General features: G+C 41.5%; 2 protein-coding genes across 3 annotated transcripts in view; both read left to right on the forward strand.

Annotated features, from left to right (window-relative positions):
* HECW1 (HECT, C2 and WW domain containing E3 ubiquitin protein ligase 1) overlaps positions 1–24,066 on the forward strand; it is a gene marked incomplete at both ends in the record, with an annotated part of 620,984 nt that overhangs the window by 152,727 nt on the left and 444,191 nt on the right. The gene's annotated exons all lie outside the window — the stretch shown is intronic.
* On the forward strand, positions 2,194–3,711 carry LOC307057922 (germ cell-less protein-like 1; the record flags this gene model as incomplete). The annotated part of the gene is made up of 1 exon (XM_079711228.1): positions 2,194–3,711. One exon carries the CDS (start codon positions 2,194–2,196, stop codon positions 3,709–3,711), a length of 1,518 nt encoding a protein of 505 aa, XP_079567354.1.

Below are 24,066 nucleotides of genomic sequence, written 5' to 3' on the forward strand. Positions count from 1 at the left end.
TACTCAGTGTGATATAATCAATTACAGTTGTGATTCTTTTTGATCCTCAAATTAACCCAATGTTGGCCAGTGGGAGCTTTTCTGTTATTTCAAACACAAGAATTCAATTTCTTGTGTAGATTCCATATATAAGTGATATCATATTTGTCTTTCTCTGTCTGACTTACTTCGTCTAGGTCTATCCAGAATATATTTATTCTTAAACATGAACAGAATGAGTTTCCTATTCATAGATTTGGAAGGAAAACATATGTTTAAGCAAGTTTTTAAGTGGCTATTTTCTGAGTGTTTTGATTTCTGGAGGGTATATTTCTCTTACTTCTATAAATAGTTTTTGGACTGTGACTATTACTTTTGTGTAATAACTTTTGCCCCAAGACTCTTGAGATATTATTTTGTGATTCTCTACTTTTGGAGATCATGGATAAGTGTGAGGATAGCCTCAATTTATATTATTTCTATGTAATCTTTTTTTTAAATTTTATTGCTTGGATACTTTTAGGATTTAAAAAATAGAATTAGAGCATTTTGCCAAGATATCCAGGAATATAGGTCTTTCTTGCTATTGTTTTTATTGGACTTTACTGGAAACATGTTGAAATCTTCTGATTTGCATTGGAAGAAATCAGCACAGGACAATCTTCATCTGTATATTTTTGTGACTTGACACTGCTCCTTTGTCATTCATCTCAGGAATTTTGTTATAGGCTGCTCTTTGTCAACGGATATCCCCTCTCTCCTTTTTCTTTACTCATAGAACTCTGTTTTAATTTTGGAATGGTCTCAGTTTAAAAGCTCTATTTCCCAGTCTTCCATGCAGGTAAAAGTAGTTATATGACATAACTGAGTCCAGTGAGATATATTTGGAAGTCATTGGGTGGGGGCCTCTGGGGAAGCTCTCTAAGGGAAGCTGAATCATTTGGTATGCTGCATTTGCTCTTCCTTTTCCTCCATATTCAATCTGGAATGTGGTTATGGTGGCTGGAGTGCCAGCAGCCATCTTGCAAGCTGGGGAAGAGAGCCACACACTAAAGATGGTGTAACATTAAAGATGGAGAACAGTATGGAGGTTCCTTACAAAACTAAACATAGAACTACCATATGACCCAGCAATCCCACTACTAGGCATATACCCTGAGAAAACCATAATTCAAAAAGAGACATGTACCAAAATGTTCATTGCAGCTCTATTCACAATAGCCCGGAGCTGGAAACAACCTAAGTGTCCATCATCGGATGAATGGGTAAAGAAGATGTGGCACATATATACAATGGAATATTACTCAGCCATACAAAGAAACGAAACGGAGCTATTTGTAATGAGGTGGATAGACCTAGAGTCTGTCATACAGCGTGAAGTAAGTCGGAAAGAGAAAGACAAATACCGTATGCTAACACATATATATGGAATTTAAGGAAAAAAATGTCAGGAAGAACCTAGGGTTAAAACAGGAATAAAGACACAGATCTACTTGAGAATGGACTTGAGGATATGGGGAGGAGGAAGGGTAAGCTGTGACAAAGCGAGAGAGAGGCATGGACATACATACACTACCAAACGTAAGGTAGATAGCTAGTGGGAAGCAGCCGCATAGCACAGGGAGATCAGCTGGGTGCTTTGTGACCTCCTGGAGAGGTGGGATAGGGAGAGTGGGAGGGAGGGAGACGCTAGAGGGAAGGGATATGGGAACAGATGTATATGTATAACTGATTCACTTTGTTGTAAAGCAGGAACTAATAAAAAATATAAAAATAAAATTAATTAAAAATAAATAAATAAATAAGAAGTTAATTATGGAAATTAAGGTGCCTAGAGGACAGGGCTGGGACCAAGATGTAATTCTCCATAAAGGACTAATCACTAACTGTTTTAGATGGGCAAGAGCGAATTGTGTTCTTGAAATTAATGGGTAAAATTCGCACACAAAGGCCTCTGTTCCACCATCATCCTATGAAGGGAGCCCGAGAGCAATCATCCCAGGAGGGAAAGATAAACAGAGTGGAATCCCTGGTACGGAGTGCCCTTACCCGGCGGGGTGGGGCCTAGTGGGTGTGGCTTAGCGTGGCGTCGTCCTCTGGAGAGACCGTTAGAGCAAACGTCATAGTACCCAGCATCACTCTGGGCTGAGCTCGTGCCCGCGGCAACGGCGCCTGGAGAGGAAGCTTGGCCACTGCACCACTGAGGTATAGGCCATGGGAGCACGAAGCAGTCGGATGCCATGGCACTGGTGGGGGCGTGCCCCAGAGGAGCCAGGTGCCAGTGCGGGGATGGAGGAGGCCGAGGAGGCAGTAGCGGCAGAGAGAAAGGAAGGGAAGGAGAGTGAAAAGGCCAGACCCGCCGCCCGTCAGAGGAGCCGCAAGCGGAAGACAGGCCCAGGGGGGCCGCTCACAAAAGAGCCCCGCCGGAAACGTGCTAAAGATCATTCAGGGTCCATTTATGAGGCACTCTTCCTGAGAGGAGAAGGGAGCGACGTGCGGATCTGCGCACTGGGGGAGGAGTGGAACTTGCATAGGGTCTACTTGTGCCAGTCAGGGTTCTTTGCTAGCATGTTCAGTGGCGCTTGGCAGGAGACAAACATGGATACTATAGAGTTGCAGATGCCTGACGAGAACATTGATCGCGAGGCACTGCACGAGGCTTTAGGTTCCCTGTACCGAGGCTCCATTCTCATCCCACCCGGTCGAGTCGTCGCCATCCTGGCCACAGCCAGCATGCTGCAGCTGGACCAGGTGATTCAGCGGTGCGGGGAGGTCATGAAGGAGACTGTCAGTGCCCAGACCGTGTGCAGCTACTACTACTCTGCTGAAAGCTACGGACTCCAGACCATCAGGACCGTGTGTCTTCAGTGGCTGCTGGACAACATGATGACCCTGTGTAGTGAGGGGCTATTGCGAGAAGTCCGCCTGGATCTGATGAAAGAGGTCGTTGCCTCTTCACGGCTCTTTGTGATGGGGGTGGAGATGAACGTGTACATCGTGCTGAAAACGTGGACGTTCTTGCAGCTGCAGCCGACATGGAGGGGCCCGCGCAGTGCCCTATTGCCTGACACCAACTCATGGTTTGCCAGGTCCAGGAGGGATTCGGAGGGCACCCCTTTCCTGGAGACCGAGCAGGGCAGAGCCTTCGTGCCAGTGTTCCAGCAGCTGCGGCTTGCCTACATAATGTGCGACCCGATGTCAGCACACGTCATCCACCAGGATGCGCTGATCCCTCCCTCTTGGTTGTGTCCCTTGTACAGTGAGCATTGCCTTGGCCCCCTCCGGGCTGAGCAGACCAGAATTGTCCGGCCCATGGGCGTCTACGTGTCCGACCCCCAGGGGAGAAGCATGCGGTGCGGGAGCCAGCTCCACAGGGACGAGCTGTGCAGCTGGCGGTGGGAAGGCTTCAAATTCTTCTGGGACCTGGTGCTGCGCTACGCCAACCAGCGCATCATTTGCCGGTGCAGCGCACGGAAAAAGTCCCGCAGCTTCGGGGTCAGTCTCCTCGGGAGGAGAACGGTCGCGTTCCGCCTGCGCCTGTTCTCCTTGGACAGGGATGGGAGAGCCGTTTTCAGGAAGGACACAGAATACCAGTTGCTTTCCCTGAGACAGAATCAAGAGCTAGAGGTAATGAACCTGGAAAACCAAGACGTGGTTTTCCCCATATATGTGGCCTGTAACTTCCTGTACCTCCACCGAGGGGAGCGTTTCCCAGGGCGTTTGCCCCTGTAAAGCAGCTCAGAGAACTGAGCAGCTCTTTCCTGGGGTCAGGGACGACCAGCTTGGTCCAGATGCCAGCTCCTTCTGTGGGACCAACCAGGCTTGCCCATCTCTGGTAACCAATTCTGTCAGAGGCTTTGTTGAACTGTAGCTCATAATACTTGAGACTGTTTACATGAGCATATGAAGAGGACAAATTTTGAAGCCCCCCAAACTCCTCGAGGACTCATTTGGGCTGTTAACATGGCAACCTGTCCTGCTGGTTTAGGATCCATGGGCACCAGCCCCCGCCCTGCCCATCATTTCTGTGAAGACAAAGAGCTATTGACTTTAAAGAGAAACTCTGAGCCTACCTACTCTACTACTCTTAGTGAAACTCTCTAAATATATGTGTTTCCTTTAGTTTGATTAAATGAATGTTAAAGTAAAAAAATATTAAGTGTACAATTTAGTGGTTTTTATTATATTCACAAAGTTGTACAAACACCACCACTAATTCCAGAATATTTCATTACCTCAGAAGGAAACCTCATACCCATTAAAGGTCACACCTCAATCTTCCTTTCCCCCAGCTCGTGGTAACTACTAATCTACTTTCTGTCTCTATCAATTTGCCTACTCTGGACATTTCATATAAATGGACTCATACAAATATGTGTCCTTTTTTGTCTGCCTTCTTTCTCTTAGCATAACTTTTCAAGGTTCGTTCATGTTGTAGATATGTCTGTGCTTTGTTCCTTGTATGGCTAATAATATTCCATTGTATAGATACACCACATTTTGTTTATCCAGTCATCAGTTGGTGGACATTTGTGTTGTTTTCACTTTTTAGTTATTGTGAATAATGCTGCTGTGAATATTCATGTACAAGTTTTTGTAAGCTACTATATGTAAAATAGATAACCAAGAAGGACCTACTGTATAGCTCAGGGAACTATATTCAATATAGTTGAATATAGTTGTAATAACCTATAATGGAAAAGAATCTGAAAAAGTTTTATATATATATAACTGTAAAAGTTATATATATATATATAAAACTAAATCACTCTACTGTACACCTGAAACATTATAAATCAACTATACTTCAAAAAAAAGTTTTTGTGTATATACCTAGGAATGGAATTGCTGTGTTATATGGTAACTTTATGTTTAGGTTTCTGAGGAATTGCCAGACTTTTTTCCCAAGTGGCTGCACCATTTTACATCCCCCCACTGGTGTATGAAGATTCCAGTTTCATCACATCCTCACTAATATATGTTACTGTCTTTTGAAAAAATGTAGCCATTTTACTGGGTGTGTTTACTGCAATTTCATTGTGGTTGTGATTTGAATTATCTAAATGACTAGCAATGTTGAGCATCATTTCATGTAATTATTGGCCATTTTTATGTAGTCTTCAGAGAAATAACTATTCAAATCACTTAACCATTTTTAAGTGGGTTATTGTCTTTTTGTTGTCAAGTTGTAAGAGTTGTTTATGTGTTCTGGTTAATTTCAAGAGTTCTCGAAAAGTTGATTTAGAATATTTGTCAGTGTTCTCATGGGTTTTACGAAGGAAAATATTTTCATAGGCCCTAGCTCCACCATTCCCAAAGGCCTTCCCTAATTAGATACTTTTTAAAAAATAAATTTATTTATTTATTTATTTATTTATTTATTATTTCTGGCTGTGTTGGGTCTTTGTTGCTGCATGTGGTTTTTCTCTAGTTGTGGCGAGCAGATGTTACTCTTGGTTGTGGTGCGCGGGCTGCTCATTGCAGTGGCTTCTCTTGTGGCAGAGCATGGGCTCTAGGCGTGCAGGCTTCAGTAGTTGTGGCTTGCTGGCTCTAGAGTGCAGGCTCAGTAGTTGTGGCTCATGTGCTTATTTGCTCTGCGGCATGTGGGATCTTCCCAGACCAGGCCTTGAACCCGTGTCCCCTGCATTGGCAGGCAGATTCTTAACCACTGTGTCACTAGGGAAGTCCCACTAATTATATACTTTTAATAACCAATCACTGGAAGATAATTTGCAAGCTATATAACTGCCAAAGGATTCATAACTAGAATACTAACAAACGGATCAAACTGTATGGTAAATATTTAAAAACCCAATAGAAAATAGATAAAAGTCATGAACAGACATTTCACAAAATAAGATATAATAATGGAAAAGTAAAACATGAAAAAAATGTTCAATATCATTAGCCACTAAGGAAAATGCAATTAAAACCATAATGATATGCACCTATCAGAATGGCTAAAATAAAATAGAATATTGACAACGGCAAATGCTGGTGAAGATGCAGAGAGTTTGGATCACTATACGTTTATGGTGGAACCTATAATAATACAGCCATGTGGAAAGGAGTGTGTCAGTTTCTTTTAAAACTAATTATCATATGACCCAGCAATTACACTTGTGCATTTATCCCAGAGAAACAAAAACCAATGTCCACACAAAATCCTGTATGTGAATGTTCATAGCAACTTTATTTGTAATAGCTGAAAACTGGAAGCAACACAAATGTAGTTCAGCAGGTTGATAACTAAACCAACTGTGGCACATCCATACCCAGAAATACTACGCAACAATAAAAAGGAATGAGTGTAACAACGTGGATGAATCTCAAGGGAATTTGGCTCAGTGGGAAAAACCAATCTCAGAGTGTTACATTATGTATGATGGCATTTATGTAACATTCTTGAAATAACAAAATTATAGAAGTGGGGAACAGACTAGTGGTTGCCAGCTTTTATGGATGGCGAGGATGACAGGGAAATGGATGTGACTATAAAAGAACAATACATGGGATCTTAGTGGTGATGAGACAGCTCCATATTGTGATCATGGTGGTAGTTACACGAATCCATACATGTGATAAAATTACAGGGACCTTCACACACACGAGTGCATTGTAAAACTGATGACATCTGAATAAGCTCTGTAGATTGTACCAATGTCAATTTCCTTGTTTTGATATTGTAGGATAGTTCCCATTGGGGAAGTAGGTAAAGAGCACACAAAGTTCTCTGTACTCTGCATCTTCCATGAATCTATAATTATTTCAAGACAAAAATATAAAGAAATCAACCAGAGAAGACTTGTGCTTAGTCCTACAGTTGTAATGTTGCCCTCTACATTCTGATAGCTTCCCTAAAGTGGAGAGAAGAGGTGAGAAGGAGTCAGAGCTAGTAATCAGGAAATTGAAGGGAACCACAATAGGTCCATTTGAGTGAATAGCATGGCAGAAAGAAAGGTTCAGAAACTCCACCTTCTGTGATCAGAGAGTAAAGTACAAGGATAATGGAATAATGGGGGAGAGTTGGGAGAGTCTAAGTTTGCTTATTTATGTGTCTTTGTTGTTAAAATTTTACCTGTAAATGTTTTAATAGTGGATTTCAAAATGACAGTCTCTCAACCTGAATATCAATGTACATAAACCATTCATGGCCTTTCACATTATTTCCATAGAAATGATTCCCCAAAGCAGAACTGATGGATCTAGAGGTACATTGAGGTTTCCTTAAACACACTGAAGAGTTGCTTTTCAGAAAAGTTGTAACAACATATGCCATATACCAACGGTCTGTGAGGTGCCAATCTCCAAATATTCAGTACCAAGTACTATGATTTATCCATTTTATTTTTGCTGTTTTGTCAAGGAAAGAGGGGTGCTAGAGGCTGTCTCTCTGTAGGTAGTTGTGACCAGGTGACTCCTCTGAGAGTGACTTCTGGGAAAGATGTTTTTTTCTGGATGAAAAATAACAGGCTCGGTTGGCACAAGCCTTTTCCCTTTGCCCTTCCACTTCCTCCAGCCGAGGACACGAAGCTGCAGGCTAGGAATAGCAGGCAAAAGGAAAGTGGCCTGGGGCCCTGGGTCCCTCTGCGTACCTCACGGGAAAAATACCCCAGATTAATGAAGTGTCTGATGCTGGGGTTCTGACACTCAGGCAGGTGTCATCCTATCCACTTCCAGTGAAGGGACCAAGCGACAGTCAGGCTGTTTCTGTAAATCCTCTATACCTGTATTTTACCAACACCTCCTCCCCAGGCAAGGTCTTGGTGCTCCTGTTTCCAATTTGTGTGAAGTCTTTATTATTATAGATATTAACTCTATCATGTTTGATGTGGTTTTAATATGTCTTTTAATTTTATTTATGATGACTTGCTGGTTAAGCTGGTGATCTTCAGATGTCTGCAACAAAAGTTACAGTTGGTCTTCACAATTAATAATAGGGACAAATTCCTGTTTCCCAATAACCTGTCACTTAGTTGTTTTATCCTCCACTGTTTCCTTCTCAGAATCCGTTATCCACCGGGGACTGCAAATCCGTGACTTTCCAATGATCTAATTCCTTCCACCTTTATTAGCTGCCATTCTTCTGTGAAAAAGAGCTTTCCCTTTTTTTCTGCTCTCTTCTTTTGGGAGGAGAGAAATCACTGTGTCCTAGTAGATTTTTATTTACTCAGTGTGATATAATCAATTACAGTTGTGATTCTTTTTGATCCTCAAATTAACCCAATGTTGGCCAGTGGGAGCTTTTCTGTTATTTCAAACACAAGAATTCAATTTCTTGTGTAGATTCCATATATAAGTGATATCATATTTGTCTTTCTCTGTCTGACTTACTTCGTCTAGGTCTATCCAGAATATATTTATTCTTAAACATGAACAGAATGAGTTTCCTATTCATAGATTTGGAAGGAAAACATATGTTTAAGCAAGTTTTAAGTGGCTATTTTCTGAGTCTTTTGATTTCTGGGGGGTATATTTCCCTTCCTTCTATAAATAGTTTTTGGACTGTGACTATTATTTTTGTGCAATAACTTTTGCCCCAAGACTCTTGAGATATTATTTTGTGATTCTCTACTTTTGGAGATCATGGATAAGTTTGAGGATAGCCTCAACTTATATTCTTTCTAGGTAATCTTTTTTTTTTTATTTTATTGCTTGGATACTTTTAGGATTTAAAAAATAGAATTAGAGCATTTTGCCAAGATATCCAGGAATATAGGTCTTTCTTGCTATTGTTTTTATTGGACTTTACTGGAAACATGTTGAAATCTTCTGATTTGCATTGGAAGAAATCAGCACAGGACAATCTTCATCTGTATATTTTTGTGACTTGACACTGCTCCTTTGTCATTCATCTCAGGAATTTTGTTATAGGCTGCTCTTTGTCAACGGATATCCCCTCTCTCCTTTTTCTTTACTCATAGAACTCTGTTTTAATTTTGGAATGGTCTCAGTTTAAAAGCTCTATTTCCCAGTCTTCCATGCAGGTAAAAGTAGTTATATGACATAACTGAGTCCAGTGAGATATATTTGGAAGTCATTGGGTGGGGGCCTCTGGGGAAGCTCTGTAAGGGAAGCCGACTCATTTGGTGTGCTGCATTTGCTCTTCCTTTTCCTCCATATTCAATCTGGAATGTGGTTATGGTGGCTGGAGTGCCAGCAGCCATCTTGCAAGCTGGGCAAGAGAGCCACACACTAAAGATGGTATAGTAAGGGCTAAAAAAATGTTGGGTCCTGGTAAGGTAGCTGCCCTACCAGCCCAGATTTGTCATTTCTGGACTTCTTGCTACAGGAGGGAAAAATAAACTTTTCTCTTGGCCAAGGCACCATTAGTGGCTTGTTTTGTTCAATGTGTTTGAACAAAATCCTTCTCTGATAAACAAATACCTCTTTCATAACGGTAAACTGTCTACAATTATCATATTTTCACACATTGCTTTTTCTTTTGACCCTATCTTTTGTATTCTTAGAGAGCTTTTTGTTTCTTTTTTACCTCTCTAATTTGAATTTTCACTCCAAAGCAGACTTTATTTCTATTGTTGACTTTTCGTTTTTCTTGCTATATTTTTGTTGTTATTTCAACTTGCATTTCATTCTGTTTCTTCTTATCTCCGAATTTAAGTTTCCTCTGAAATTAAGTTTCTTATGTTCTTTTCCACCTCATCTTTCATCTGGTCTCACAAGGCCTTTCATGAATTTATGACATTTATTCAGAATGCAAAATACACTTTAGACTTTCCTATTATTTGCTGTAGCTCAAAGTATGCTTTTCCCTGAATCTTTAGAGTCATACTCCCTTTATCTACCTGTTACACATTTTTGTTTCAGTTTATTCACCCTTGGACAGTAGAACCATCCAGGCTGATGTTTACCAGATGACTAGCGGCCCATGTTCCTGTCAGCTCTTCTCACTTCTATGTGAGTTCTGCCAGAATCAGAGGAGTCCCAATGTTAACTAGGGGTGTGCTGAGATACATAGCTCCAGCCATATTTTAGTGCCTCCTTGGCATTTCTCTACTGGAGCTTATCTCGTGGGACTTACTTTGAATAAGTAGCTTCCCAGCATTGCTGTATGTGGTTCTTTTTTCACTGGCATTGGGTTTGTCCCCACATAACAATTCCCGGGATGTACTTGCAAGGATTTTCCTCTTCCTTCCCAAGGGAGGCCAATTCCCATCCCAGGGTAGAGCCTTGGTGATGCTACTCCTATAACCAGAGGAGGCCGGTACTGAACCCAAGTTCAGCTGCTTACTGCTCAAAAGACCAGTACTTGAGAGACAACAGTTGGTGGGAAAATTTACTTTATTCAGGAGGCCGGCAACCTGGGGAGATGGTGGAATAATATCCTAAGACCACCTCCAAGTTGCTGGTTAGGAGGTTTTAAAGGCAGTATTGAGGGTGCATGATCAGCTCGTGCACAATTCTTAGATTGGTTGGCATCAAGGCGAAGTTTCAAGCATCTTCTGGTTTCAACCGGTGTGGGGCCTACATGCTTGAGATCAGCAATTTTCAACTGGTGGGGGTCTGCTTCCTATAAAACAACTTGGGAATGTGTGTCAAACCTTTATCTATATTGTTCAGGGAACCGGGAGTTCAGTGACTCTGCTCTGTGGCTGGTTTATAGTCTAAATTGTTACCAGTTTCCCCGCCCAGCAAGGGTACTGTGTTTCTACATCTTCACATTTCCTTATCATTAAATCTTGAGCCAGCCTTTTGAGACTCAGGGGAGGCCTGGGAGACTAAAGCTTTTCTACAAACAAGAGGCAGGCAGAGGACACTGGGTGGGGTGGGGTGGACGTCTGACCTGGGAAGGCCGCAGAGGGTCCTGCTTGGTTATGCTTCTTTGTTGAGGAACTGCCCTTTCCTCCCTTTGACCTGTGATATCAGGTTCAGCCACCCTCCGTGGTTGAATTCCACTCATCCACCCAGTGTTACTTCCCTCTGCTCACCAAAATGGATACTCAGCTCAGTATATCTTCCTCACGTCCATTCTATACTCAACCTCAACTCTTAGATTATATTTATGATGTTTTTACCTGCTTGGAATGCTTTCTGCAAGAAAGTTAGATCTTTCACCAAGTTAGATCTTATATGCCTGATGATGCTCCCTCAGCTGGGTTGAAGTATAGGGAGGGAGGTGACCTCATCTCCCAAAAGACGTAAAGAGAGAGCACTCAGGGAAGAGAGCCAGTAAAAACAGATGACCTGAGGAAGCAATTCCTCCAGTGCTGGAGGAGCCAGGCACATTTTCTGGCAGCGTGTGGCTCTTGCTTCATCTCTGACATTGGGTGGTACGCTACAGGTGGAAGCTCCCTCTGCCTCCCCCGTTTTCTTCAACGTTACCCCCTGAGCAGATCACAGTTTTGTAATCCAGCTTATCCACACTGCAGCTAAGAGATATTTCTTCCAGGGAGCTAAAAATATTGGTCAGTATCCTCAATACCCAGGGCTGTACTTTCAGGACCATTACCCTCAATGGAAGTCCACACTCACCTCTGTTTTGGTGGTGGCCAAATCCAGCCCAGGATTTTGCTGACCTAAGCCTAATCCCACTGAGATTTCAAGGCATTTCATCTGAGAAATCCTCTTATCGTTTCAAGTTTAATACGTCTAAAGCCCAATTTATGACCTCCTTATTATGACATTGTAATTCTCCCATCCCTTAAAACTTGACCCATGACCAAGTTAACATTTTGGAGTTAAGCATCAGACACAAGAAGTATCACTCTCTAAATGCCGTTGAGATTGTTCCAGAATTTCACTTTCCATCTTTTACATTCTCATTGCTTTTCCATTCTCATTCCATTCTCATTGTGCAGGATTTAATTACTTCATGTATGAATCACCGAAGGAGAATTTCTGCTCATCTCCTTCCTAATGTCTCTTCTCCCCTCCCTCTCAAGAGACAGATCAATTTCAGGTTGATCTTCTCTTAGGCAGAGCTTCAGTGATGCTACTACTTTGCTGAGGAACTGCCATTTCCTCCCTTTGACCTGCAGTATCTGGTTCAGAGACCTTTCATAGTTGAATTCCACTCATCCACTCAGTGCTACTTCCCACTACTCTCTAAAATGAATACTAAAAAATAAAATATAATAAAATAAAATGATACTCATCTCATTAGTCTATTCCACATGTCCATACTATACTAATCATCAGATCTTAGATTTTACTTATGACTTTTTTCTAGCGGAATGTTTCCTGCATTTTTTATCACCAGATTAAATCTTACCCCTACTCAAAGACTCAGCTCAAATACAGCTGTCAGTTTGGACTGACCGCTACTTTTTTTTTTTTTTGTAATGATTCTGGTCATTATAAACTAAATAAGAGAGATGTACACATTTGGAAATTATTTCAGTGGATTTGTATGTGACTTTTTTTTTAACATCTTTATTGTATAATTGCTTTACAATGGTGTGTTAGTTTCTGCTGTATAACAAAGTGAATCAGCTATATGTATACATATATCCCCATATCTCCTCCCTCTTGTGTCTCCCTCCCATCCTCCCTATCCCACCCCTCTAGATGGTCACACAGCACCGAGCTGATCTCCCTGTGCTATGCGGCTGCTTCCCACTAGCTATCTATTTTACATTTGGTAGTGTCTATATGTCCATGCCACTCTCTCACTTCATCCCAGCTTACCCTTGTATGTGACTTCTTTCACATCACGCTCACCTAAGTATCTTATTTGTGCTATTCCTAAAAAGAATGTGCAATAAGTAGGCCTTTCCCCCCACTAGCTATAAGTGAGAATAATAACCATCGCACTTTGAGAGGTAATGTAAGAAGATGTTAGTCTCTGCAGTTGAAATTGTGCTGCTCAGGTTGGCATAACCCAGTTGCACAGGGACTATTGGGATGTGGGGTGAAATCATTTTATGCTTTATACTTTTTCAGCACACGTGTGCAATGGTTGAATCTGTGCTGAAGATTAAATATTTCTTTATTAAAAACACAAGTTTCTGGGGGTTTTCATTTCTGTTTGTTTGTGGGGTTTTTATTGTTGTTTTGTTTTCTTTCTTTTGTTTGTTTTGTGTTCCTAAAGCACAGATTGCTCTATCACTGCTAGTAAATTAATCACAAATGACCAAGTGGCTTTTCTTCTGGAAAGCAGGACTTTAGGGTCGCTTTGGTGGAGTTCGTTTATCATGTCCTTTTCCCCACATTTCTGGTTCCTGAACTGCTGTTACAAAAGGCCTAACTTTTCTGTCTGCATATGTACCTGCCTGCAGAATATATTTACCAGCCACACAGAAGCATCATCTTCCTGATTTATGTCTATAACATTTGCTTTTAAATAAATTGGATAACTCGGACAGTGGTCTGTGCTATAGTAAAAGACCGTCCTCTCTCTTAGACCAAGTGACCCACTGTTAGGACAGCATTTTCCAAAGCCCTTCCCATAAAACTGCTTTAGGATAAAAATAGAGCTTATTCATTGTGAAAAGACGGGGCGGGGGGCGTAGGATTTCCGAGGTTGATAAAAGGCGGTGTGAACAAAAGGAAACAGGTTTCTGTGCTGCAGGACTTCTCAGTGCTTTTGGCAGACTGGTGCAGGTACTATTGGGGAACTGTGCATCTGGGAGGGGTCCAGTGAGGTGACCACAGAGGGTACTAGAGTGGCATTCCAGAAGTACCTGGCATGAGGCTTTTTTCCTTAAAAGAATATCTTTCAGAGATAGTGTTTAATGGAAAACACCGGGTCAAACCTCAGCCTGGGCTGTTACAAATCCTGTCATCAAGGGAGAATTAGAGATTTGCTAGAGTTTAGCCTCTAGTTTGGCTCAGAAATGCTCAGAGGACCCTCTTCATAGCATACGTGTGTTGAAGATTGCATGTTAGTCCTGTGGGCAGACCATGCTGGGGGAACCCATTTCCTGCATAGACACTCCTGTTTTGCTATGTTATTACTGTCACATTTTCTCTTTCATAACACTCGGTATTTCAGTTTAGAGGAGGGACCTTACAATATTGAAATGCAGACCTCTTCGGAGGAAGATTTTATTCAGCTGGTGCTGTGAGCTTGGAGGAGGGACCCCATGGGCCCCAAGGGGACTTCTGAGAAATGAGCGCTAATTGGTTACTGATGGTTCACGGAGGGAGGAAAGGTCAGGCTGACTCTTCCTGTGTTAGAAAAAAACCACAAACTGGATTCTGCTGCTGCAAAGGTGAAGCACTGACGCTGCAGTTGGAAACAGTTGCTGGGCTAACGTGGACCGGCACAGGAAGCAGAGAGGGCGGAGCTAGTCCCTTCTTCTTTCAGCCTCCCTCTTCCCCTCTGGCATCTCCTATTGGCAGTGCCTGCGCAGGCGCCAGGTGGCAAAGCAGAGACGGGGTGAGCAGTCTCCGCTCCAGCACCACAGAGTTTAGAAGGGTGGGAATGGAGTCGAAAGACAGCTCAAGACCTGGCAGATCACCCCGGTGAGTTCTCAAACTTTTGCTCATTGCCAACGGGACAGGTGAAAACTCAGAGCTTGTTGTACCTTTGATTAGCATTTTTTCTCATTGGGGCCAAGGTTGAATACCTCCTCATTTTTAGAATTGTTTGATTTTCCTTTCTATGAACTATCTTTTGATATGCTTTGTTCAAGCTTCTTTTTCTTTGGTCGTCGTTTTTATTTCTTAGACATGAAAGGAATTAGGGTTTTGAATATAATATGAGTTGGAAATACTTTTCCAGGTTTGTCATTTATCTTTTGATATAGGGTGGCTGTTCCACGTGTGCATTTTTATTTTTACAGAGTTGAGTTTTATCAGTATTTTCTTTTGTGACTTCGAGGTTTTTCTTCACCTGTAGAAAGACCTTTCCAACTTTAAGATTATAAAAATGTTCTTCCATTTTTTCCCCTAGTGCTTTTATGGTTTTGGTTGTAAAATTTAAATATTTGATCAATTTGGAATTTTTCCTATTGTATAATGTGAGATATTAATCCAAATGTGTTTCCTTCTTCCTGATTTACCATCCAGATGTCCCAACATCATTCATTGAATAATCCATATTTTCTCCACCAATTTGAAAATTCACCTTTATTATGGTTTAAAAAAATTTGGGGGGGTCTATTTCTGGACTTTACTCTGTTTTTCAGCTATGGCTACTCATGTATTAGCACCGCACTCTTAATTACTCTAGCTTCATAATATGGTTAAGTATCTCCTACAGCAGTTTTTTCCTCATTATTTTCCCCTTTTAGAATCTTGTTTGTTCTTGATTTTTCTTCTGTAGGAGAATTTGAATCAGCTTCTCTAATTTTAAATCCTATGGGTAGTTTCATTGGGATCACATAAAAATACAGATTAAGAAAGTGCTGAAATTGTTATCATGTTTATCATGTTGAAATTGTTTTCATGTTAAGAACATGGTATACCTTTCAATATCTTTTTATTCTTTTGCATATTTCTTCAGTATATCTCAAGGTGCGTGCCCTGCCTTTTTTCTCCTCATTTGCAGTCGTGTGCATCTTAACTTGGTGTCTTCCCACACCCCAGTTTTACCTCCAGTGCATACGGTGGCCACACTTCATATATTGTGCTCAAAGTTATAGATATTTTGTGGTTTAATTGAAGATGGAGTTTGCCTTTTTGTTTCCTTGTTGCTTTTGGGTGACTCATGAGAGAATAGAGGGAACAGCTTTTTCCTCTCATTTGAAAATCGGATGCTATTTCATTTACATGGTTAAACACTCTGGGATTCCTTCACATTGACTGCAAGAAATCCGGTTTTTATCACCAACTATTTCTGGGAATCTCTGGAATGCGAAATAGTTCACAAATATGCTTGGAATATCATTGCCTCCTCAGCTGGGCCTCTGTCTCTCAGGTACTCAACCATCTGCAGTTAACATTGCTCTATCTCAAAACCAGGTGTTACCCCTTTCACCCATTCCACCTGATATCAGCCTGTTTTCAGCCCTCAGGTAAATATTTCCTTGAGGGTACATGTTGGTATTCCCAGGAGTAACAATGATTCCAGATTCTTAGTTTCCATATGTTTGCTTTCCTGAAATTGATCTGCCTGAGAATTGCCAGTGGTCTGTAGATTCTCGCTTCCAACTTCTCCTTTCACCCTTCCTCTTTCACATGTAATTAAGGAAAGGCATCTCTCTCACCCATTCTAGATCTTACTATGTGCATTGGCTTGGGAGTGGAAAAGCATCTAGGGAGCAACCAAGCGGGCACTTCAGGATCCTGGTGCTTGTTGAGAAAGCAAATGGCTGCAGTGATTGCCGTGATTGCCTTTTGCGACTCAGGTGTTTCCAATTCCTGGCTTTTATTAAAGCTGAAGGAAGACTTAAAGAGATTGTCCATGGATAGGCAATTTAAATTAATCTGTTGATTGAATACTATGTTTTTTGTTTTGTATGTAGCTTGTAAAGAATTAAAGAAAGTGAAGGATGTTAGTATAATTAAGCTCCTTGCATTTGCACCTACTTCTATATATGAACAGTTGTCTCAAATGCTTCATAAAAGCGTAAAATTGATGATAAATTGTCTCACTTTAGTAATGCAAAATGTTCATCTCTGTATATATAAACTAATTTCTTTTATGAAGTATAGTTAATTTACAATATTGTGTTAGTTTCAGGTATACAGCAAAGTGATTTAGTTACATATATATATTTTCAAGTTATTTTACATTATAGGTCATTACAAGGTATTGAATATATTCAATAGTTCCCCGTGCTATACAGTAGGACCTTGTTGTTTATCTATTATATCAATATATATTAGTGTGTATCTTTTAATCCCAAGTTCCTATTTTATCCCTCCCTGTCCCTTTCCCCTTTGGTAATCACAAGTTTGTTTTCTATTTCTGTGAGTCTGCTTCTGTTTTGTACATAGATTCATTTTTATTATTTTTTAAATTCCACACCTAAATGATATAATATTTATCTTTCTCTCCCTGGCTTAGTATGATTTTCCCTAGGTCCATTCATGTTGCTGTAAATGGTAATATTTCATTCCTTTTTATGGCTGAGTAATATTCCACTGTGTGTATATATACTACATGTTCTTAAGCCAATCCTCTGTTGATGGGCACTTGGTTTGTTTTCATGTCTTGGCCATTGTAAATAGTGCTGCTATGAACATTAGGGTGCATGTATCTTTTCAAATTGGAGTTTTTATCTTTTCTGGATATATACCCAGGAGTGGGATTGCTGGATCATATGGTAGCTCTACTTTTAGTTTTTAAGGAACCTCCATACTGTTTTCCACAGTGGTTGCAGCAATTTACATTCCCACCAACAGTGTAGGAGGGTTCCCTTTTCTCCACACCCTCTCCAGCATTTATTACTTGTAGTCTTTTTGATGATGGCCATTCTGACCAGTGTGAGGTGGTGCCTCATTGTGGTGTTAATTTGCATTTCTCTAATAATTAACAACATTGAGCATCTTTTCATGTGCCTATTGGCCATGTGGATATCTCCTTTGGAGAAATGTTTATTTATATCTTCTGCCCATTTTTTGATTGGGTTGTTTGTTTTTTTGATATTAAGTTGTATGTGCTCTTTGGATATTAACCCCTTATTGTGTCACGTCATTAAGTCTTTAAGCCATTTTGAATTACTTTTGTGTATTGTGTGCAGGAGTGTTCTAACTTCATTGATTTGCATGCAGGTATCCAGCTTTCCCAACACCACTTGCTGAAGAGATTATCTTTCTTCCGTTGTCATATTCTTACCTCCTTTGTTGAAGATTAATTGACCAAAGTGTATGAGTTTATTTCTGGGCTCTATTCTGTTCCGTTGATCCATATGTCTGTTTTTGTGCCAATTCCACACTCTTTTGATTACTATACCTTTGTAATACTGTCTGAAATTTGGGAGGGTTATGCCTCCAGCGTTGTTCTTTTTCCTCAGGATTGCTTTGGCAATTCTGGGTCTTTTGTGGTTCCATATAAATGTTAGAATTATTTGTTCTAGTTCTGTGAAAAATATCATGAGTAATTTGATAAGGATTGCATGAAATCTGTAGATTGCTTTGGGTAGTATGGCCATTTTAATAATATTAATTCTTCCCATCCTAGAGCATGGGATATCTTTTCATTTCTTTGAATCATCTTCAATTTCCTTTAAAAATGTTTTATAGTTCTCAGCATACATCTCTCACCTCCTTGGTTAGGTTTATTCCTAGTTTTTTTTTTAATTAATTAATCTATATTTTATTTTTGGCTGTGTTGGGTCTTCATTGCTGTGTGTGGGCTTTCTCTAGTTGCAGTGAGTGGGGGCCACTCTTCATTGCAGTGTGCAGGCTTCTCATTGCAGTGACTTCTCATGTCGTGGAGCATGTGCTCTAGGCTCGCGGGCTTCAGTAGTTGTGGCATGTGGGCTCAGTAGTTGTGACTTGCGGACTCTAGAGTGCAGGCTCAGTAGTTGTAACGCACAGGCTTAGTTGCTCTGCGGCATGTGGGATCCTCCAGGACCAGGGCCGAACCTGTCTCCCCTTCATTGGCAGGTGGATTCCCAGCCACTGCACCACCAGGGTAGTCCCCCTAGGTATTTTTTAAATGAGATTTTAAAAGGGATTTCTAAAAACTTTTTGATATTTCATAGGTAGTGTAAAGGAATTCAACAGATTTCTGTAGGTTAATCTTGTATCCTGCCACCTTACTGAATTCCTTTATCAATTCTAATAGTTTCTGTGTGGAGCCTTTAGGGTTTTCTATATAGAGTATCATGTTATCTGCATGTAATGACAATTTTACCTCTTCTCTTCCAATTTGGATACATTTTATTTCTTGTCTGATTGCTGTGGCTAGGACTTCCGATACTGTGTTGAAAAGAAGTGGTGAGAGTGGGCATCCTTGTCTTGTTCCAGATTTTAGCAGGAAGGTATTACGCTTTTCACCATTGAGTATTATGTTGGCTGTGGTTTTGTCATAAATAGCTTTTATTATGTTGAGATATGTTTCCTCTATACCCATTTTGGTGAGAGTTTTTATCATGAATGGGTATTGAGTTTTATCAAATGCTTTTTCTGAATCTACTGAGATGCTCATGTTGTTTTTGTCTTTTCTTTTGTTGGTGTGGTGTATCACATTGATTTGCATTTGTTGAACCATCCTTGTAACCCTGAGATGAATCCAACTTGATCATGGTGTTTGATCCTTTTTAGGTGTTGTTGGCTTCAGTTTGCTAATATTTTGTTGAGGAATTTTTGTATCTATATTCTTCAAAGATATTTTCTTTTTTGGTAATGTCTTTGCCTGGTTTTGGTATCAGGGAGATGTTGGCTTCATAGGATGACTTTGGGAATGTTCCCTTTTCAATCTTTTGGAAGAGTTTGAGAAGGATTGGTATAAGTTCTTCTTTGTATGTTTGGTGGAATTTCCCAGTGAAGCCACTGGTCCTGGACTTTTATTTGCAGGAGTTGTTTTTTTGTTTTTGTTTTTTAATTACAGATTCTATTTCACTTCTAGTGATCAGCCTGTTTATATTCTCTAGTTCTTCTTGATTCAGATTTGGTGGGATGTATGTTTCTATAATTTCTTCTAGGCTGTCCAATTTGTTGGCATGCAATTGTTCATAGTATTCTCCTATGGTTTTTTGTATTTCTGTGGTATTGCTTGATATTTGTTCGCTTTCATTTCTTATTTTGTTTATTTGGGTCCTCTCTCTTTCCTTCTTGGTGAGCCTGGCCAGAAATTTGTCAATTTTATTTATCCTTTCAGAAAACCAGCTCTTGGTTTTATTGATTTTTTTCTATTGTTTTTTAATTTCTATTTTATTTATTTCATCTCTGATCTTTATTATTTCCTTCCTTCTGCTGACTTGAGGTTTTTTTTTTCTTTTTTCTAATTCTTTCAGGTGGTAGGTTAGGTTGTTTGAGATTTTTCTTGTTTTTTGAGGAAGGCCTGTATTGCTATGACCTTCCCTCTTAGGACTACTTTTGCTGCAACCCATATGTTTTATATGGTTGTGTTTTCATCATCATTCGTCTTGAGGTATTTTTTAATTTCCTCTTTGATTTCATCATTAACCCACTGGTTTTTTAGTAGCATGTTGCTTATTTTCCATGAAATCATTTTTTGCCCCCTTGTTTCTCTTTTTGTGGTTGATGTCTAGTTTCATGCTGTTGTGGTCAGAAAAGATGTTTGAAATAATTTTTATCCTCTTAAATTTGTTGAGGCTTGTTTTGTGTCCTAGTGTGTGGTCTGTCCTAGAGAATGTTCCATGTGCACTTGAAAAGAATATGTTTTCTGGGGTTTTTTTTGGATGTAATATTCTTAAAATATCACTTAAGTCTAACTGTTCTATTGTGTCATTTAGGATCTCTGTTGCCTTATTAAGTTTATGTCCGGAAGATCAGCCCATTTATGTCAGTGGGGTGGTAAAGTCTCTTACTATTATTGATTTCCCATCAATTTCTCCCTTTATGTCTGTTAGTATTTGTCTTCTGTATTTTGGTGCTCCTATATTGGGTGCATATATGTTAATGAGTGTATGCTTTTGTTTCTTAATGTGTGTCTTGGATACCCTGCATCAGAATCACTTGGGGGATCCTAATTTAAAATATAGATTCTGCCCTCCAGTGTATGTCCCTGGGATCTGCTCCCTGGGAATTGGACAGTGCTGTGGATATTGCCTAAAATCAGCATTTTAAAACAAGTTCCCATGGGTAATTCTTGCACACACTTCAGTGTTCCTCTAGTACAGCTTTGTATCCCATATAGAGACTTCTTAGAAATTTATTTACACAGAGAATCCACTTCAGGGAAGGGAGCACAAGAGACTAGCCTGGGGGAGTTAGCTCCTCCTTGTGCCAGGATGATGGGCTGTTTTTCTAAGGAAACCACCCTGCCTCGCTCTGTTCACACACAGAGCCAATGAGTCCTCTTAATTTCAGCCCAGGAATGACACCAGCCTAGCTCCCCACCATCCCACATCCCCTTCCTAAAGGCCTGGCTTCTCTTCCCAGCAGATGTGCCTTCCACCTTTCTGTTTTACCCTTGGAATTTGAAAATCATCTTTTGGATGATCTGTCAAGCTTAAACGTTACTTCTTTTAGGACCCAAATTTCAGCATCCTCTTCTTCACTTTGTGTGCCTTGTGCTCAGAAATGAGGGGTCCTTGCTTGTCTGGATCCCATTCCCATCTGTCAGGGGTGTGATGGAGACAGAGGACCAGGTGCTGAGGGTGAGGTCCACTTAGGATGATGGATGCTGCATTAGCTATACTTGGGCTCAGCAATGTGTGCTTCAGACTGGAGAGTGGAAGGACATTTTCAGATGCCAGGTCTCACCTCCCAGTTTGAATCTGGGAATGTGATTGTAGGAGCCTGGCCCCTGCACCCTTATGCAGCTGTTACTTCAACTGCCTGAAGAACTTTGGGGAAAGTCTTCCTGGCCACTAACTGCTTGTTCGATCTGCAAAAAGTGCATGGCCATTCCAAGTACACTGACAGGGGAGACTGAGTTATTTGCCTTATTTGATTGCTACCTTGGGGTGAGCAAAAGACCAAGCACTGGCCTCTCGCCACTCCTCCCCCTGCAAGCTCAGCATGGATGATGATATTGCCACATTGATGGTTGACAGTGGCTCCAGCATGTGTAGGGCCAGCCTTTCAGAAGATCATGGCCCTGGAGCCATCTTCCCTTCCATCATGGGCAACCACAGCATGACTGTGGGCACGGGACAGAAGGACTCCTAGGTGGGTGATGGGGCCCAGAGTAAGAGGGAACTCTACCCTGAATAGCCCATCAAGGAGAAGGTCTAACATCACATTATAAAGCGAGTGTATGTGGCCCCCGAGGAGCACCCCATGCTGCTGACTGAATCCCTCCTGAACCCTGAGGCCAACCAGGAGAAGACCCAGATCATATTGAAGACCTCCAGCACCACAGCCACGTACATGGCCATCTAGGCTATGCTGTCCTTTATGTCTCTGGCCTGTGCCACAGGCATGTAATGGAGTCCAGCAATGAAATCCCATACTCTGTGCCTATCTACGAGGGCTATGCCTTTCCTCACACCATCCTGTGTCTGGACTTAGCCAGGACCTGAGGAACTGCCTCACAGAGCTTTTCCACATGACCAAGCAGGGAATTGTGCAAGACATCAAGGGAAGCTCTGCTATTTTGCCCTGAACTTGGAGAGGAGATGGTCACTGCAACCTCCAACTCCTCCCTGGAGAAGATCTGTGTGCCTTGAAGGCCAAGTCACCACCATTGGCAACAAGTGGTTCCACTGCCCTGGGGCCCTTCCAGCCTTCCTTCCTGAGCATGGAATCTGGAAGCATCCATGAAACTACCCTCAACTTCATTGTGAAGTGTGACATTGATGTCCACAACATGTGACATCTTTTCCAACACAGTGCTCTCTGGTGGGACCACTGTGTACCCAGGCTTCGCCAACAGGATAGAGGAGATTCCCACTCTGACTCCCAGCATGATGAAGACTGAGATCATCACACTTCTGAGTGCCCTGCATGGGTTGGTGGTTCCATCCTGGGCTCACTGTCCACCTTCCAGCAGATGTGGATCAGCAAGCAGGAGTTCCATGAGTCTAGCCATTCCACTGTCCACCAAAAATGCTTCTAGGTAGACAGTGTGTTACAATCTTTCTTGACAAAACCTGACGGGCAGAAAATGAGATGACATTGGCATGGTGTATTTATTTATTTATTTAAATTTATTTTTACTGTTGGTTGACTCAGGATTTAAGAAGTTGAATGGTGAAGGTGATAGCAGTCAGTTGAAGTTGCATCCCCCAAAGATCTGCAATGTGGCTGAGTGTTTTGACTGTCCTTTTTTAAAGAGTCATTCCGAATATCATGAGATGCATTGTTATAGGAAGTTCCATACCTTCTCAAACACCTCCTCATGTCTCCCTAAGGAGAAAGGCCCAGGCCTCACCCAAGTTCACTCAGGGGAGGGTGATAGCATTGCTTTTGTATAAATTATGTAATCCAAATTTTTGAATATTCTGCCTGAACACTTGCTCTTTTTATTTTGTTTCAGTTTGAATGATCAGTCATCATGACCCCTATTTTGTCATCCAACTTTCAGTGTATGAAGATTTTTGGTCTCCCAGGGAGTTGGCTGAGACTTTTCAATAAAAGTACACACCTTAAGGGAAAAGAAAGACTTGACCAGGGTCCTTTAGCTGTAGTTGGGGGCAGGCTGCTCCAGGTTCTACCTCATAGTCACAGCTAAAGCAGAATGAGTTACCTCTATCATTGCCCCCATATTTAAATTTAATTAATTAACTTAATTAACTTAATTAACTTTAATTAATTCTTACAAAATTAATGGGTCAGGGCACCTGAAGCTTCTGTTTTTTTTCCCAGCCCTCCCACCCCTGCCCCTGCCGCCAACCTTTTATTCTGTCCACCCACTTGGACCTGTATTTTCTCCCTTACAATGCCTCAGCCTGGACTCACTGCCTGGCAGAATGGCTTCACATGCCCTGGGGTAGGAGTGGGTTTTGCTTTTCTCCACAAAAGCCTGGCATGTTGAGTGACCACACCCTTCCCACCGAGAACTGCAGAGGACTTGCTCAAACCCCTCATTACACATCATTCCCAACTGGAGAGACAAAGTACCACATCCCTAGTGCTTTGAGCAATGGGTGCAAGTCTCAGGGTTGAGATCAGGGTAGATTCAGGATGTAATGCAGTGTTTAGCCAAGTTCTGGTCTGACCTGCCCCACTGCCTGCTTGAACCTAACCTGCCTTCATGGATATGGAGATGGAGGCAGCTGCTGTGTGGCCCATGAGCCATACATCCACAGTATGTGCCCAGAGGTGGAGCTATGTTTCATTGCCCATGATGTCCCTGGCTCCTGGTCTTTCTTTCTTGTAAACCCTGAGCCCCTACCCTCATCGGGAAGCCCCACACTCTGCCTTGTCTCAGTGTTGTCACCAACATTGACTCTGAAATCCCCTGAAAGCTCTCTTCTCCTTTTTGTATCTCCACAATTCTTGTCTGATCTGCTACCCCCAGGAGGGGTCTTCTGCCAGGGTGGAGGGGAGAGGCATCCTGTAAGGAGGGAAGCTGTGAGACAGAGCTCCTAGGTGCCCTTGTTATCAAGCCAAACACAGGCACAAACACCGATGCCACCTCATGTGGATTCACCAAGCCCC

This window comes from Hyperoodon ampullatus (genome assembly GCF_949752795.1).
Source record: "Hyperoodon ampullatus genome assembly, chromosome: 9".
In the NCBI taxonomy this organism is placed as follows: domain Eukaryota; kingdom Metazoa; phylum Chordata; class Mammalia; order Artiodactyla; family Ziphiidae; genus Hyperoodon; species Hyperoodon ampullatus.